General features: G+C 41.1%; 1 protein-coding gene across 2 annotated transcripts in view; it reads right to left on the bottom strand.

The window, feature by feature from the left end:
- LOC127650181 (rap guanine nucleotide exchange factor 5-like) overlaps nt 1-19,439 on the bottom strand; it is a 65,458-nt gene that overhangs the window by 15,900 nt on the left and 30,119 nt on the right. For both annotated transcript variants that reach the window (XM_052135430.1, XM_052135431.1), the window contains exons 9-13: nt 18,244-18,372; nt 6,370-6,500; nt 5,570-5,670; nt 1,915-1,993; nt 484-634 (exon numbers count right to left, since the gene is read on the bottom strand). In XM_052135430.1, coding sequence (XP_051991390.1) covers nt 484-634; nt 1,915-1,993; nt 5,570-5,670; nt 6,370-6,500; nt 18,244-18,372 — 591 coding nt within the window. The remainder of the gene's footprint in view (nt 1-483; nt 635-1,914; nt 1,994-5,569; nt 5,671-6,369; nt 6,501-18,243; nt 18,373-19,439) is intronic.

Below are 19,439 nucleotides of genomic sequence, written 5' to 3'. Positions count from 1 at the left end.
CCTACACACAAAATAAATTTCTGAAATACAGCAAAGAAAATCGCTGCTTTCTTGAGCTCTGATTTGAGAAACTACAGCCCTGTTCATAACGGCACAAACGACTCTACATGTAATCTAACACTCTCTTAGCATTTTTAATGATGCTTGAAAGGGTTTTCTAAACGATGTGTTTGCCTGTAGCCTTGAGCAGCTAGAACAGAAATAAGGCGAGGAGAAAATAAAACATCTAGAGGGAAAACCAGAGAAAACGAAACACAAGTCCTGACATGAGATGAGGCTGAAGCACTCCCTGAGGAGAACCACGAGTCAGTGAGTCACTTGACACAAACTACTGCTTAATACACGAAGAAGAGAAAGTAAGAGCACACAAGGATCACTTCAGGTTTATACTTCCAGGGTGTCACATTCTATGCACACATTCAACAGGAACGTTTTCTGAATATTTAATCTTAGGTTAAGAGAATGTTTGGGTAATGTTATTACCTTCATGAAGAGTTTGACGTTCTCCTCTTCTCGCAGGAAGTCCTTGTAGAGAGCGCTCCACTGGGACACAAGGTGCAATACCTTCCGCTTCCTGTACAGAGCCTCCTTTCCTTCCTCCTTCCCTCGACTTAGTACACGCTTGGTACAGTAGGTGAGATCACGTTAAAGACCAAAGACCAAAGGTGTGCACACATGAACTAGGATTGGATGTACACATAAGCACTTGATTATGGTATATGGTCTGCACTTATTATAGTATATATCACACTGTGACTCATACACACATTCACACACCAAGGTGCTAGCCTGCCATTGGGAGCAACTTGGGGTTCAGTGTCTTGCCCAAGGACACTTCGGCATGTGGAGTCATGTGGGCCGGGAATCAAACCACCAACCCTGTGATTGGCAGCCAACCCGCTCTACCACATGAGCCACTGCCACCCATTATGACACCAGAGATCTTAGATTGTGTTTAGAGTACATCTGTGTACTGCAATGAATATAGTTTAGACTATTCGTATATGTATCGATCCATATGGGTTCAGAACCGATTATTTAGCCAATGTCGGTTTATCTCTACTCTGAACCCATCTGGTACTACATGTTAATGGATCATGAGGGTTTTCTGAATGTTTTCCAATATGTCTGAGTGAATTTTCAGTAAATATTTGGTAAAATATTCAATTAATTTACATTAATTGGTACATGTTGCGCACGGTCAAGCGCTCTAGCCTTTAAAGGTACACACTTTTGACCATGTGTTCAAATGCAAATGTTCATCGCATGTGCATGACGACTGCTTGCTAACCCTAACTCTAAATGCTTTACCGCCGATGACGCACACAGAGGTGGACTGTCCTCTTGTCTCAAAAAAATGCTGAACTGGGGTGGCAGTGGCTCAGGTGGTAGAGCGGGTCGGCCACTAATCGCAGGGTTGGCGGTTTGATTCCCGGCCCACATGACTCCACATGCCGAAGTGTCCTTGGGCAAGACACTGAACCACAAGTTGCTCCCAATGGCAGGCTAGCGCCTTGCATGGCAGCTCTGCCATCATTGGTGTATGAGTGTGAGTGTGAATGGGTGAATGAGTCACAGTGTAAAGTGCTTTGAATACCATTAAGGTTAAAAAGGCGCTATATAAGTGCAGACCATTTACTATTAAAATGCATGCAGACAGTCTGTGCATACTGTGTTGGCAATGTAACTCGAAGCACTTGTAAAACCGAAGTCTACTTTAGGTTTAAGTGTCATTTGCTATCATTAAATTGTTTTATATCAAATATAAAGTGAATCTGTATTGCTTTGGCCATCTTGTGCTCTAGATATCGACTTCGGCCATTAAAAACATGCATATCAGTCGACAGCAATTTTAGAACATACTTGAATGTTTAATTTTCGTATGTATCTTGCAGAGATATTGTTGAAGGATATTGTCCCAGCAGGGCTTGACAGAGCTCACTGGTGGACATAAAGACCAGATATGTCAACAGGAAGTCATCCAGAAGCATTTCTGAAAGACAAACGCACAGTATGTAAACACAATAAACCACCACCTCTACATTGATACTCAACAGCACACATTAACACATGCTAGGACAATTAAGCAGACATGTAAAAATCTACATTTCACTCTACTGGAATGCGAATGTTTAATGAGAACTTTCATTAGAGAATGTGGGGCTAATTAGTGTTTGCAAAGGCATTTAAATTACTGTTAATATTGGCAAGATTTTTGAAAGGTTGCATATAGAACAGTAGCCTAAAACAATTGATAAATAGCTATTTTTGACTATTGGGTAACATTAGTGTAAAGGGATTAATGGAAAGGAGGAGGCGAGAACCGGCTTGACAATATTGAACTGAACCAAAAAGACAAACACAAACACAGGTCCCGGCCCCAACCTCCGCCCAGCCACAATTAGCTAATAGCAAGAAAGGAAAGTTGTTTGAGGCCATGTCCACACTAGTACATTTTCATTTGAAGATGCATTTATAATAACGTTGCATTACCGAATACTTTTAGAAACTGAACGTTTACGAAGACTAATATTTTTATTAGTTTGTCTCTCTGCATCTGCTGATAAATATGCATTTCCATTTTTATAGCAGGGTGTCTGTTATAACAGAAAGCCAGCCTACAATCCATCTTTCCATTTTCACCTACTGCTGAGAGAGAGAGTATCAAATAACAGTCATGCCATTTCTGAAAAAGCAGGAAGGATGAAACTATCACTCAGGTGATGATTGCAGGGTGTGTGCTAGAACCGAGTATATACTGTGTGTACTCAGCGTGCAAATTACACAATGACTTTCAGGGAGGTCAACTTTTTTCAAGGAATATTCTGGGTTCAATACAAGTTAAGTGTAATTAACAGAATTTCTGGCATAACGTTGATTACCACTAGTGCTTTTTCGTGAATGCATCGGCCTTTTTGAACGAATCGTTATCGTTTAACCTCCATGCACTGACTCATATGTCTCGTTCACTGACGTCTCTCTCTTTCGAAGCCAATGAGCTCTAGTTTGAAGCACGAGACAGCTTCGGTGGCTTTTTATGCCTGTTTATAGCACGAGCCAATGGCATTCAAGTGCGAGCGTGAAGGAGCATATCAATGGTTTGACTCACTGAGCGAATATACCTCTTCACTAAGCCAGTCAATTCGGTCTTTTTGAGTCTGGACGAGATGAGACGTCTTGTTCATGTGCAAACTGAATGTACTGGAATACTCGTTATTATCGACGCGGCCATCTCGTTCACGAATGAGGATCTGCTCATCCACTGAATGACAGGTGGTACGTCATTCATTCAGTTCGGCATGCGAGTCAATCGCGTTCAACAAGGAGAGAAAGGGGCGAAATGCACTAAGACAAGTTGGGAGTGGTGGTGGCGTAGTGGACTAAAGCACATCACTGGTAATCAGAAGGTTGCTGGTTCGATCCCCACAGCCACCACCATTGTGTCCTTGAGCAAGGCACTTAACTACAGGTTACTCCGGGGGGGATTGTCCCTGTAATAAGTGCACTGTAAGTCACTTTGGATAAAAGCATCTGCCAAATGCATAAATGTAAATGTAAGTTTATAGGCATGCACAACACATAATCCCCAATTTATAAACGTGTAAAAATGACTGAAGACCGTACAGTTAAAATGACCTGAATTAGAAATTGAAATGTTGTGCTTTGGGGCATGATATTTGTGACGATGATGTCATCGAGTGAGTTTTAACTTAAAAAGTTGCATTAAATTTACACCACTTCATTCTAAAAATACATCTGATGCCTTTTGATTTTCTGCAATGCCTCATTTCCTGCCGGAAACAGCAACGCGAGACAATCTCTTGTGTTCAATGGTGTCTCTAAACAATTACCGCGGTAGCATTTATGTCCCAATAAAGACTTACGCCGACCTGAACGAGAAACACTGATTTAAGAGTTCTATTTCTGGAGTTTTAGCATTTAAGTTGGAGTTATTAACCATATCTCTAAATCAAAGCTGCATTAGGGAATACAGCTAAAGGCCTTGACATTTTACATCATTACAGTGCAGTTTAATTTAGTGTAAAGTAGCATTTGAAAACAATACTCGTCTTATCTGAAGGCGACGGCGCAGCTGTAGGCTTCACTAACGAGAGATTATCTTAAATATACATCAACCGCACCCATGATACTGCATGATGTGTGTGTGTTAGGACATTTGAGGACGTCCTTGAAGGTAAAAATTATTCATAAAGAAAATAATGTTTATTATGCTATTTGGGATGATTATCCTTATTATTATGTTATTATTATTCAAATATTTTGCACTTTATATTTTGTGTGTTTATATTGTGCTTACTCTACACCAATGCGTTTATTTATGAATTTATATATATTCGATATGCATGAGATTATACTGGACATCACTTGTTTATAATGTAATATCGAGACTGAAGCTTCTTTTCTGATGGATTAAACAAAATGTAAAAACTAAAACTCTCTTCTCATTACTGTGGGGCACTTTTAAATGCTAAACATAGCTGCCAACACACCAGTAATTATCCAGGATGTGCCAAACGCCGTGTCGCCTATGGGTGTGTTATACATAAGGGACATTGAGTTACACTCACACATATCCACAGACATTACAAATACACATGCGCAATGCATAAAGACAACCTCATTCTCTCTGTTTGTTCTCTGTATGATATATGAGGTAATTTAGCTCTAGAACACGAGTGGCCATTGAACTCCATAGAAACTGTTCTATGACCTCAGCTGACCTTTAATGCCTCTACACACTTGTATGTACGTGTGTGCAAACAGACTCCATGAATAATCATGCTTTTGTAAGATTAAAAAAACAACTGTCACCAACACTGGCACAAATCAACTGGTTTTGCAGGCAGAACTTCAAAAACATCCTCTGAAAACTTGCCTCAAACGCAGCGGGCACAAACTCCACAGAACAGAAACCCATAGAAAATTCTGTCGGTTTTAAGACATAAAGCATTCCAGAAAGACAGTGCGAAAAGTCGTTCTAACATGCCACATTCTTCAATAACTGAGAATGGGAATGCTTGATTTTGAACAAACTTGACCAGTGGCCACAGTGATCACAGTAAAGTTTGTGACAAATGTTTTTGTCACGATTCGCCCCATCTGTTAGTGCTACTGTACTCTAAACCAGTTCAAGTCAACATGAAATCAAAATTGACACCATTTACTTTTTTTATTAATATAGTTGTGCACGATCATCGATGCATGTTACTATAAATAAAGTTGAATAATCAATATAATTGAATTAATTTTCCCCTTCTGAAACGATTTTTAGTTTTAAAATAAAAATAATATTAACCAATCAACGTAATTTTTAGGGCGTTTGCCCATTCAATTTCAGTTGCACTGTGCGAAAGCGAATGCGATAGTCTGTGACCGGGTCCTTGAATAGCATTTAACGTGTTAGTAAGAGCAGCCGGTAGAGTTCCTGGTGCCCCCTAAGACAAGATGGTGCCCCTCTAGGGAGTTGATGCCCTACGCATACTTCGTAATATGCGTATAGGGAGTGGCGGTACTGGTGTCAATTTATGAGATTTTTCCGTTCACTCACCCGCCTCTTTGCTCTCCGACGCCCCCTGGTGCTCATCCAGGCGAAGGTCGCTTAGCAGGTGCTCCAGGATCTTGTGGGGCGTCCCGGACACCACGACATACCTGTTGGACAGAGCGGAGGAGGAAGAATTAGATGGGCACTCTTCCTCAGGAGAGGAACACGTAGAACAAGAGCCACTGCGCCGCTGTCTGTTTATAACGTAATCATCATTAACTTCGTCATCGTCAATGTAACGAAAATGAGGAATATCAAACGTCAGCATTTCATCTTCATCCTCAAATCTGCTGCTATATTCCCAATCTTCATCCTCATCTATCTCTTCTTCTACAAGCGTGACAGGTTTAAGTTTCAGACAGGTCCGTTTTGCGCTGTCCATTCCAACACGTCTTGCGTCACGCACGCTACGTCATGCCCACCGCGGGTGTCCGTTCCCAAGATGCGGTGAAGATCGATTCCACCGTGTGCTGGATAAACTCCAGACAATCACTTACTGCACAACAACAAACACGCAGAAGGTGCAACAAACTCTTTCTCTTTCAGTATAAATGCAAACAACTTCTATGAATTCAGCAGACACGTGCGTTTACATGCAAACACAAAAATGTTATGTTGTCAAAGGGTTGTGCTCCTTTACAAGCTGACAGTGTACAAGGAAGCAAACATGTGAAATGTGTCAGAAAAGAGAGAGAGAGAGAGAGAGAGAGAGAGGGAGGGTAGACACTGCTTGGAGGAAATGAAGAGTGCTTAAAAGCAAAGTAATTAAAAGGGGAGGTGATGAATAAGGGGCGGGGCTTGCTCACCTCTTATCACCGTCCTCGTCTTTGACTCCCGCCGTTTGTGGAGACGAAGGATCTGATGGAACTCGCTTGAGAACCAACACGTCCTGACCTCTCTCCTTCAAACACACACGCACCACGCCCTCACTCTGGGCCTGAGAGAGAAATACACAACAGGATTACAGACTGTTCACACCAAACTACATTCACACCAAATCACTGTCGAAAAGACGGTTGTATGCGTTAACGCTCTTTATTACCACTTTGGCAAACAATATCATTAGGAAACTGAAAAATTAGTTTTCCTACCAAAATGGAGTAGTTTGCACAGTAGCTGAGACAGTGGATGCGACCTCAGTCACTTTGACCCACAAACAAATTGTGAGTTATGCACTTAAGTAAAGAAAGTCTTTTCTTTCTAATGATATAGCTATAAGATAATAATTATAGTCTACTGTACTGTATATTCATTGCAGAATTTACAAAAAGTTTACATTTAATCTAATTTAAATGAAAAAAGAAGAAAAACAATGTTTTTGTCCAAATTGTTTCGTCTGCCAGGCGAAAATCGTAAGTCGAATTGTATGTCAAAAATGTGAGTAAGTCTCTGTTATTCTGATCTCTAGATATGGCTCAGGTCCCTCCTAAAGTGAAAATGAGAGATTTTCCAAATTGTTTGTCTGCCAGATGAAAATCGTAAGTCAAATTGTATGTCAAAATTTTTTTATTAGTCTCTATGTTATTCTGATCTCTAGATATGGCTCAGGTCCTTCCTTCAGTAAAAATGAGAGATTTTTTGTCCAAATTGTTTCGTCTGCCAGGCAAAAACCGTAAGTCTAATTGTACATCAAACATGTGAGTAAGTCTCTGTTATTCTGATCTCTAGATATGGCTCAGGTCTCTCCTTCAGTGAAAATGAGAGATTTTCCAAATTGTTTCGTCTGCCAGACGAAAATCGTAAGTCAAATTGTACGTCAAATATGTGAGTTAGTCTCTATGTTATTCTGATCTCTAGATATGGCTCAGGTCCCTCCTAAAGTGAAAATGAGAGATTTTCCAAATTGTTTCATCTGCCAGATGAAAATCGTAAGTCAAATTGTATGTCAAAATGTTTTTGTTAGTCTCGATATTATTCTGATCTCTAGATATGGCTCAGGTCTCTCCTTCAGTGAAAATGAGAGATTTGTCCAAATTGTTTCGTCTGCCAGGCGAAAACCATAAGTCAAATTTTACGTCAAATACGTGAGTTAGTTTCTAAGTTATTCAGGGTGCAATCAAATTAATTAAATAAGCAAACTATTCATGTTTACAATCAAATACAATAATGACAAGATTGACAGTGCGTGCATTTTCCTATCACCCTTATGACATTCAAAGTAATTTGAACACAAACAAACAAGTTTCTGCTTGAAATTTTATCACACATTTTAAATAGAAGCTCAAAAACTTTCTTTCTCTCAGTGCTTGTTTCAATTGAGCAGAACTAGTCACTAGGGAGAAATAGAGGAAGGGCTGTTCATATCCTCTTGACATTAGGAGGTGCAGTAATCAAGACAATAGCCTTACCACAAGAACATAAGAGCTATACTATGCCATACTAGATACTAATACTAATCATACTAACTGTGCAGTATGCCGTATATTATGCACAATAGGTCAATTTTCACACTAGGCATAAAATACCCGTATGACCCAATACATGGTGCAGTATACACCCAAAGCACACTGTGAGATACTGTATTGCACAACACAATGCGCTTGACCTTCCATTTCTAGTATGAGGCAATATCAGCGTTTTCTATTATCATTATGTCTCTCGACTCTTTATTTACGCAGTCAGACTGTCTTAAGTAAAGACATTTTTAGTTAAATTACAGCTATATACCTGAAAATGTTGCAAACGAATGTTTAATATGTTTATTGTTACATTCTGCATGCACAATTTAAAATAATAGGCAGTATAAAGTACGTTTCATGTTGAATTTTGCCAGTAGTGCCAGATATCATCTCCAAAATACAGAAAATACAGTTAAATTTACAATTATTTTACATATTTTTTAACCTTTGGCAGTCTGATTGAGTGTCTAAATAAAGATATTAACAATCGTGGTTGAAAAAGAGCGCAACAATCTGGTTCTGCAGGTAAAAATTGCAATAAGCTCGGAAACTCGATGGTATATGCATCTGTTGACGTCATCAGTCCGCATTATTTCGACTTTATATTGTAGAACTCATGTTTAATAGCAGAATGTCTGGTGAAGAGATACCCCTGATCTCGAAGATCCACCAATCAGAAAATTGTGGCGAACAAAGTGCACCAAAAGAGCTCTGCAGCAACCGCCCTCTTCAATGACGCACTGTAAATGATGCAATTGAGTCGCTCTCTCGACACTCTCAAACTTCCTGGGCCCTATTTTAAGAGTGCTAGCGCTAAGCGCAGCGCTATGCTTTAAGCCATAAGCGCTAAGTCAGTGGGCATGGTCGTGAACTTTTGGTAATTTCGTATAAGCACTTCGTACTAAGTCTAGGTGGAAATTGGGTTTGGCGAAATTTCACATGCAAAGCACTGATGGGCTGGGTCAAGTGCAATTCAATTTGGAGGTTCTTCTACGGTAATTGTACCAATTGTACTATTATATAGTCCATCCCCTTTCAGTGTAAATTAACTTTATGTGGCGGCTGTGGCTCAGTTGGTAGAGCGGGTCGGCCACTAATCGCAGGATTGGTGGTTCGAATCCAGGCTAGCTGCTAGCGGGCTAGTTGCCCAGGCTAGCACCTTGCATGCTACCTTGAATGGGTGTATGAATGGGTGAATGAGTCACAGTTAGACATTGAACTGAAAACAGACGTGGTTCTGAAATAACCTACCACTCAGGAAAATAGCAAATCGTGCTTCATGTCAATCAGTTTGCGTGCATGCACCCACAGATAATGCAAATGCTCCCACCCATGTCCACGTGCACTTTGTGCTAGGCATGAAAATTGGATAAGAAGTAGTGCACGGTCATCTCTTATCACTCACGAAATATATTACAATATCTTAAAACTTTGCGATACAATAAAAATATATTGTTTCCATATTTATAATGAACAATTTTGAATCAAGTTTGTTTAATTCGATTATGTCGTTCTCAATGTTTCATGGGATTAGTTCATTGTTCATTGCCTTAAACTTGTCTCTACTTTTCCATCAAATAATTTTTTTGCTCTGTATCAAAGTTTGCAATGTTATGATTCACCTCGGAGCTCGTTGGTTGCGTCATGGCTTAGAACTCTTTTATGAAGTGCTTAATGAAATCCCATTGGAAAAAATAAATGCTAAAAAAATACTTCTGGAACCAAGACGGCTGAGAAAGTGTCACATTATGCACACAATATTTACTGAGTACAATATAGGACTGTATGCATACTTATGTATTCAATACTATAAGCATTATGGTAGTGTGGACTTGGAACATTACCAAACTCACACAAATGCCTCATCAGAAATGCCTCAAATGAATATGAATGAATGAATCAGACAGTCCTGCGATGGACTGGCGACCTGTCCTGGGTGTCCCCTGCCTTTCGCCCAATGTTAGCTGGGATAGGCTCCAGCCCCCCGCGACCCTGTACACAGGATAAGCGGTTGACGATGGATGGATGGAATCAGACAGTTATGACTAATGCTCTAAATGACCTGCATAATAAGAGATACCACTGCTGTGCTTTAACACTGCTGTGTGTGTATGTGTGTGTCTGTGTCTGTGTGTGTGTGTGTGTGTGTGTGTGTTTGTGTGTCTATGTGTGTGTGTGTGTGTCTGTGTGTGCATGTGTGTCTGTATGTGTATGTGTGTGTGTCTGTGTGTGTGTGCATGTGTGTCTGTATGTGTATGTGTATGTGTGTGTGTGTGCATGTGTGTCTGTGTGTGTGTCTGTGAGAGTGTGTGTGTATGCATGTGTGTCTGTGTGTGAGAGTGTGTCTGTGTGTGTGTGTGTGTGTGTCTGTGTGTGTGTGAGAGTGTGTGTCTGTGTGTGTGTCTGTGTGTGTGTGTCTGTGTGTATGTGTGCATGTGTGTCTGTGTGTGTGTCTGTGAGAGTGTGTGTGTATGCATGTGTGTCTGTGAGAGTGTGTGCGTCTGTGTGTGCCTGTGTGTGTGTGTGTGTGTGTGAGAGTGTGTCTGTGTGTGTGTGTGTGTGTGTGTGTGTGAGAGTGTGTGTGTGTCTGTGTGTGTGTGTCTGCGCGTGTGTGTGTGTGTGTGTGTGTGTCTGTGTGTGTGAGAGTGTGTGTGTCTGTGTGTTCAACACCATGGAGTGTCACGCATGGAACAGGCTTTGGTTAGAATTAAATACAGCTTAAAACTTACTGAAAACATACTCTACATCATATACTGGCAGTTTAAAAAAATAATTATATTAGGTTAAATGGTAGCCATTGTGCACGATACATTTTTAATTTCTCCAATTTGCATGTTGTATGTATACAAGTGCCACACAGATATCATTTATATCACATTCTACATATTAGTGTGGACGTGGCCCCAATTTTAAGCATCACTGCAGTCCGAAATGTGCCAACGAATGCAATTCGATCAGTTTTAGTCTTTCAGGTTCTCCACTTTCATGGCGGAGCAATGTTAGCGCCACACGTTAGTCAGATTAGCTTAACTGTCGACATGTTTATAACTAGCAACCTGAATAAACACATATCGATATTTATGGCCCATTGTACAAAGGGGCCACGGTTTGTTCCAGGCAGGTGGCAGATGCCCTAACCCGACCCTAATCCTAACCATACGGAGCCTGTAAGGCAGAGAAGCCTGCCAGGAACTGCAAATGGCACCTTTCCCCATTGCAATATTTTTGGCTCAGACCTTTGAAGGTTACTCCATCACCCTCTTGAGTACTGAGGTTTGTTATCGGCACAGTAACGCAAGCACCGTCACTGCACGCCTGCAAACGTGTTGGCCAAGCATTCGCATTTGTATCTTCATATTTGAGTCTGGTTTAAGAGTGTTAATGGCATACAGGTGCAAATATAAAGAGAACCCTTTTAATAAATCACAACGACAGGAGGTAAATTTAGAAATAAAATCAGACCAGATGTCCTGCTTGAGTCATGGTATTAAACCAGTAATTTAATGAAACAGATGTTTCCTGCTCTGTGCATGTGTGTCCCATACTACCAGCCAAGCATGCATCCTGTGCATCATGATTCATTCACTGACTAATGAGCACCTTCACAGGTGAGTGAGATCATTAGCTCCACCCACACGTGCGTGACTGTCTGTCTGGGAGCAGGTGGGCGGAGTAATGCAGGTAACGGCATGTTTTAACAGGACTTTCATACCCCTGACTGCAAGTGTGCACATACGTGTGAACAACACGCTCTGTCCATTTAGAAATCTACTACCAAAACATGTGTGAGATGTTTTAGCACTATTTAGAAGAAATGCGATGTGTGATCAATTTGGGATATTGTTTGCATGACATACTTTTCCCATATGACACAAAAGTCACTTTAAGGCATGTCAGGTAGTTTGGCGGCCATATTGGCTACCATCCCATGGAGCTATTTTCTAAATCTTCTTGAATAAGGAAAGGCCAGGGTTACATTTTGAAGCTCTCAGAGTGGATGGTGAAGTCTTCGAAGGAAAGGGAATGCACGGGGATGATGGATGGAACGCACCCCGGCTCTTTTAATTGCAAAGCTAGTGTCACACTGGACTTTGAACATGCTCAATTATTTCGGATCATGCAACTATAAGAATATGTTGTCATACTTGAGGGCTCCTGGTGTTGATCAATAATAAATCAGAAATAACCAAAAATTAGGGCTGTCAATACATAATTTTTTTTACATGATATGTCAATTAAATAATCACATTAATCGCAATTAATCGCATATCAATATTTACTTAGGCCCCAAATAGAGGTAATTTGGAATATTTTAAATAATGATAGATTCTCTCACACACACACACACACACACACACATCACACACTCACACAATCTCTCTCACACACACACTCACACAATGTCTCACACACACACTCACACACACACACTCTCTCACACACACACTCACACACTCTCTCTCACACTCACACATACACACACTCACACACACACTCACACACTCTCTCTCACACACACTCTCTCTCACACACACTCACACACTCTCTCTCACACACTCACACACTCACACACACACTCTCTCTCTCTCTCTCACACACACACACACACACACACACACACACACACACACACACACACTGCCTTCATCCCTGTCAAGAGAACGCTGCCTGTCTCAGGCCCTCGAGAGACTCTGAACGTTGATTGGTTATGTTACACGCCCTCCTGTAGAGTGAAGGATGCTGGGGCGCAGCAGGAGTCGGCTGTCAATTACCAGACCTCCACATGCAGAGAAGACAGGAAACAGATGCATTATCTCCAGTCATATAGACAAACACAGAAGCTGCATTCCAATTCCTGTACTTTTTGTATTGTGTACTGGAAGAACTCGCGTCAGTCGCTAGTGCGCCTCCTAAGGCCAGGAGAGATGTATAGGTTTATACATACCACACATCTATCACGTACCAGCTGGCTCCCATTAATGTCCACTACAGTGCCCCTTGTGGCCACTTTGAGAATGCAGCGCATCCTTGTGATTTAAAATATCTATAAACATGATGTAGTACACTAGCATATAGATGATTTTAAAGCTAACAGACATGGCCTAAAATAAATTGTTTAACCACAAGTAAAGGGAAGTACGCATATCGGATGCAGCGAGGGGGTCAAGAACATGATGACCCTTGACCTCTGACTAAGTCACGGGGTGAGCTCTGACGCAACAGCGGACGCAGTACTTGGTTGTGCTGTTACTTAACAGCCCAAAGTCCGCAGCCCAAAAAAACCTCCTCAGCATTCCAAAAATACTCCCGCCTTAAAACTGGAACAAACACGGAATGCTTCTCAAACATTCCCAACAGCTCCAGATTGTTCCAAAACAAACGTGGCCATCAGATCAGCGTCAATCAAGATTATTCTCCTCCTCCCTACAAATGTGTTGATAAAAGCAGCCTGACGGAAACATTAATATGATTTTACTGTAGTTATGTAATGCCACAGAATAACACCTAGATAACAAACAGCGTCCCAGATGCTGCTGGGAAAAACTGTTAGCGATGCAGATGATAACAAATAGTTTATCTGCGGCAAACATATTTCTCTCGAGCCTTTCCAAAATCAACAAGGGTCTCTCTGGGGAGTTACCGCACCAGTGATGGAGTACATGCACAAAACCATTGTGGACAGGCCATATATAAATGTCAATTAAACCCACATACAAACAATTTGGTTCTCAATCGGCAGTCAGACGTTTTGCTGGCTACTGTGTGACAACGTTACATAACTAAAAAACAAACAAATGAAAGCAGTGATTTTGCTGTGGTCGGCTGGGAATGTTTGGTTTGGTTTCGATGAGTTCTTACACAATATGCAGGGACAAAATAATACAAAATATATATTTTTAAATAGTAAAGATTCTCATTTTTATTCAGGAGTCTCTGGTAATAACGATGTGTAATAACAAGAGCTCAGTTACAACAGACAGACAAAATCAGATCATCTCAATCCTATTTTCTCTCTGGAATTCCCAATCCTCTGGTTCTGCTGGAAACCTCCCATTCTTGTTCTCCAGGAGATGATCTCATCACCTGAATGTCTCCTCCTGCCTCCCTGCAGATAAAGTACATCCATACAATCCAAACCTCTGTCTGCTTTGCTCCTCCTCTCGCTCTTCTTCACCTTTAAAGCCAGCAGTAGAATTTCCTGACTAAGCAAGACAAAGTTGCATAAGATATTAAAGGGAAAGTTCCCAAAACTGAAGATTTTGTCATCATGTACTTATGTTACTCCAAGCTTATATAACTGTGGAACACACAAGGAATTATTTAGCACGAGTCACCATTCACTTTCACTCAGGGCTGGACTGGGAAGACAAATCGGGCCGGCATTTTACATGGCAACTGGCCCAAAACGTCTGCATAACACAGTGGCTCACACGTTTCACGGCCGACCCACCAGCCCGTTCGGTTCTCACCATGGCAACTCCGCACCTGATCGGCCCCAAAGTGCATCGGCCCATCAAGAAAATGCCCGGTTTGCCAACTTACCAGTCCAGCCCTGCTAACACTGTATGGGCAAAAAAAAAAAAAAAGCTTATTGATTAATTGCACGTTTTGCTTAAAGCGATATAAAATGATTAGCAAATAAACTTCCACATGGAAGTTTGGGAGGAGCTTGTTCATATAGGCCTGTCAATCATATCCTGAGTGTATATTAGCAGCTGCTTCCTTCGCACGGATGACATTTCTTCCAGCATTCCTCCATCTCCACCTGTATATTGCATGCTACCATGCCTACCAATTACTATTTCATAATTGTCTTTCCATTTCTTGCTTTCGTCAGATAGTCCAGAGAGTAGACCTCCGAGCTCAAGCCCACTCCTCGAGCCCTTCAGTTACAGCACGCCAAATCCGTTTACCTTAATGCGCTCCAGGACTATGTGAACCAGTGAACGAGTGGATTCAGACAGAACAAGCCAAAATCAAATGATACCATTTGCGTCGAAATATAAAACCATATTTATTGCATTACCAATAACAGTCTGCAGTTATCAAGGATCACCAGAACAGAGTTTGAGTTCAAGTAACGGTCTCCACCTGTCCCGCTCGCTGCTGTGGGTCAAGGGTTGCCGTTCTTTCTCACGATGGGTGGAGAACGAGTCGAGAGACCCAGTAACTCGCTGACGTAAACCAGTCCGCAAAAAGGAAAGGCGAAAGATTTTAATGGCACTCAAACAGGAAGCACTCAACGCTCCCTTCCTGTGTTCTTGAACACAGAGTGACTCAGTGTGCCAGGCTGTACTCACTCGTGTGTGCTTAACTTAAAGGTGAATATATACACAGTACTGTGGAAAAGTATTTGCCCCCATCCTGATTTCTTCTCTTTTTGTGTATTTTCATAAATTGTTTTAGATCTTCAAACAAGATATAAGATAAAACAAAGGCAACCTGAAACACAAAATACTGTTTTCAAATATATATACGATATATTTATTTTTATTGAAGCAAAAAGTTGTCCAACACCTATATCACCCATGTGAAAAACTAACTGCCCCCTTAAACTTAATAGCTGGTTGTGCAACCAAACACTTCTGATAACGTGGAGATCAGTCTTTCACAACGCTGTGGGGGAATGTTGTCCCACTCTTCTGTGCAGAACTGCTTTAGTTCAGTCACATTGGAGGGTTTTCGAGCATGAACTGCCCATTTAAGGTCCTGTCACAGCATCTCAATTGGGTTCAAGTCAGGACTTTGACTAGGCCACTCCAAAACTTATATTTAGCTTCTTTTGAGTCATTCAGAGATGGACTTACTCCTGTGCTTTGGATCATTGTCTTGCTTCATCGTCCAGTTATGCTTGAGCTTCAACTCATGGACTGATGACCGGACGTTCTCCTTTAGGATTCTCTGGTAGAGAGCAGAATTCATGTTTCCCTCAATTATTGCAAGTCGATCTGGTCCTGAAGCAGCAAAGCATCCCCACACCATCACACTAACACCATCATGCTTGACCGGAGGTATGATGATCAGTTCCTTGGATGTTGTCTTGGCATTTTTTTGACTTCCTGGATGAGTCGTCGCTGAGCTCTTGGAGGAATTTTGTAAGCTCGGCCACTTCTGGGAAGGTTCACTACTGTGCCAAGTTTTCTCCATTTTGATTTAATGACTCTCGCTGTGATTATTTGGAGTCTCAGAGACTTTGAAACAGCTTTGTAACCCTTCCCAGACTGATGCATTTCACTCACCTTTTTCCTCATCATTTCTGGAATTTCTTTCGACCTTAGAATAGTGCCTTTTAGCCAACTTCATGCCAGCTGAACCCCATTATGAATGCACTTTCATAGATTTGGGGATTTAGTAACTAAATAATTTTTCACACATGCCCAGTTGGTCTTGGATAACTTTTTTGCTTCAATAAAAACATCACCATTTAAAAACTGTATTTTGTGTTTACTCAGATTGAACCTTGTTTTATGTTAGATTTTGTTTGAGTAATTGAAACAATTTAGTATGAGATATACTCAAAAACAGAAGAAATCAGGGGGCAAATACTTTCCCACAGCACTGTAGGATTATATATATATATATATATATATATATAACTCATCATAATGAGGGTTGCTATCCCTTTAAGTTAAGCAGAAAACTCTCACATTCCTTGACAGGACATACTCTTGACTCCAAACAATGCAACAAGACTACAACAATGCAACCACACTCAAAACCCCCACTTAAACTCATGGCACACCCCCTGCCTCAGTGTGCATGATTTCGGGAGAGGAGATCCTATTATTAACTCTGGAAATGATTCGATTACAAAGGCGCAAGAAGATCTTTTTAGGAAAAAGATGGACGGATGAATCTCTAGTCCGTCGGACATTTGGGAATTGGCTTTTTGGAATGCATTCAAGTGTCGTTGTTAGCAGAACCCTCTCTCGGAGTCTCTAGTCGTGACCCTGGCTTACATTAGGCCTCTTCGGGGTCTGGGATAAAACCACATGGCACTGAAGCAGGGGAAAAGAAACAATGCAACTTTTTGGTCCAAATCAAACATGAGCTGTATTATGTCATTTCTCTGGCTCAGAGTCCAATTCAAAGAGACAGATGCAGTTCACATGAACTATTTGCAGAAATGTAGCACTGTCAAACATGTTGGGAAACGTTCATTTTAAAAAGTAGTGTGCTACATTATTATAATAATTCCTACCTATATATGTTAAATTGCTATGTCTTTAAAGTAACACCTTGTTTACCATTATTACACTTATTATAACCGGTCCACTTTACACTATATACTAGCATTAAAACACATACGTTTGTAAAAGGCGTTTGCTAGATTTTTGGCATACTTCATAACTTTTCTCCCCAATCTGGAATGCCCAATTCCCAATGCGCTCTAAGTCCTCATGGTGGCGTAGTGACTCGCCTCAATCCGGGTGGCGGAGGACGAATCTCAGTTGCCTCCACGTGTGAGACCGTCAATCCATGCATTTTATCATGTGGCTTGTTGAGCATTACCACGGAGACATAGTGCGTGTGGAGGCTTCATGCTATTCTCTGCGGCATCCATACACAACTCACCACATGCCCCACCAAGATCGAACCACATTATAGTGACCACGAGGAGGTTACCCCATGTGACTCTACCCTCCCTAGCAACTGGGACAATTTGGTTGCTTAGGAGACCTCTCATTTATTCTGGATAAAAGTGTCAGCTAAATGATTGCATACTTCCACCACAACGGAGTTATTTGAATGTAAAGTCTACACAGTTACCCAACGGAGGAAGTTGGCAGCAACCAGTAGTTTGGTCACAGACCAGGCAGACTTGTATAGTCAACCAAAAGATGAATGAGCCACAAATGGTCTTTCTCTGCCCTGAGGGGGTAAATTACAGATATTTGAGCACAGCTTATGAGAGACATTACTCATGAGATAAGTTGAATCACTTCAGAGGAAAACGAGGACTCCTTCCGACTCCCCAAACACAGCTAAACGCTCGCTACACACACTCCGTGTCAGACAACCACAAACTACATTGAAGAGGTGAAGACAGACAGAGAGAGATCATTGAAACAAGTCCAGCCACGCTGATTCTCAATGAATGAGGTTTGAGTTACACTATGATTTACGAAACATATTCCAGCATGTAAAATACTCAAAATTCAGCAATGCAGCAGAGCTGGAGAAAATAGTCACCCATCATCACTCACACCTGACCTCATATCGTGACCCCTGACCTGCTGTTACCATGCCAACAAACCTTTACATCAGACTCAGTCTTACCTGTGCGGAACGTTCCGGGAGCCGGTAATTCTGGTTCTGAAGGAACCGATACCCGTCTTTGGCCAGTCGCTGGACCACCTCTAATCGAGAAATGTCATCAGGAGCTCGGAAAGCGCAGACGCCTGCCTGCTGGAAAGTGGGAGGCAGAGAGAAGAGATACTTTAACCCACAACCCCACGACATCACACCAGATAAAGTCCAGACACAGAGTTTTAGGATGCAGAGAACTATTGAGTTTGAAACAGAAAAGAACAAGTGCAGCACTCTTTTCTCTCATTCATTGTGATAATGTCCCCTCTGACTGGGGTAGAGAACATCTGAGAGTGTGTTTCCTCTGTTAGAAACTATAAACGTGTGTGTGAGTGTGTTTGAAAGAGAGAGAGAGAGAGGTGTGTCCATGTGGCTCCACCCATAAAGTGGTGGGAAAAATAATGACAACATCTACTCCTTAGAGAAAAAGACACAGACTTGATGAGTAATTTATCACTTAAATCCATGTTTTGTATCCATCCATACTGTACTATAAGTATTTTATATGCTTTGTTAATATTATAAATGTTATGCATGTTTTTTCAGCCAACCATTTTTACAGCTATCATGGTTCCGGAAGTATTTTTCCCATTGTAGACGGATTGGACTACTGTATCTACTACTGTAAAAACAATGGAAAAATGTACAGCTATTAACTATTAAGTTGTTAGATTGTTTCTATAATTATAATCATATAGATTTTGTTTCAAAATAATCAGATATATGCACAGAGCGCAACTCGATTACGTCATTCACAGTGCATCATGGGAGTGGTGATGCAGAACACGCAAGCAACCACATAGCAACATGCTCAAAAACAACCATAACTCTCTAGTAAGACATAACAACATGCATTAAAAAAACCACCCAGAACAGCCTAGCAACCACATAGCAACACACTACAACACCTTAGCAACCACATACATACCACATACATTAGCAACATGCTAAAAAACACAGAAACCCCTAATAACCCCATAGAAACGCTAGTAACCTACATAGCAACTACATAGCAACACACTAAAAAACACTCTGAACACCCTAGCAAGCATATAGCAATACGCTAATAAGCAAAAGCATTGCAACATGCTAAAAACCACACAGAATATCCTAGCAACCGCATAGCAACATGCTAACAACCACAGAACAGTATAGCAACACACTAA

The sequence above is a fragment of the Xyrauchen texanus genome, chromosome 10 (genome assembly GCF_025860055.1).
Source record: "Xyrauchen texanus isolate HMW12.3.18 chromosome 10, RBS_HiC_50CHRs, whole genome shotgun sequence".
NCBI lineage: Eukaryota > Metazoa > Chordata > Actinopteri > Cypriniformes > Catostomidae > Xyrauchen > Xyrauchen texanus.
This window is presented reverse-complemented; position numbering and strand designations above follow the sequence as displayed.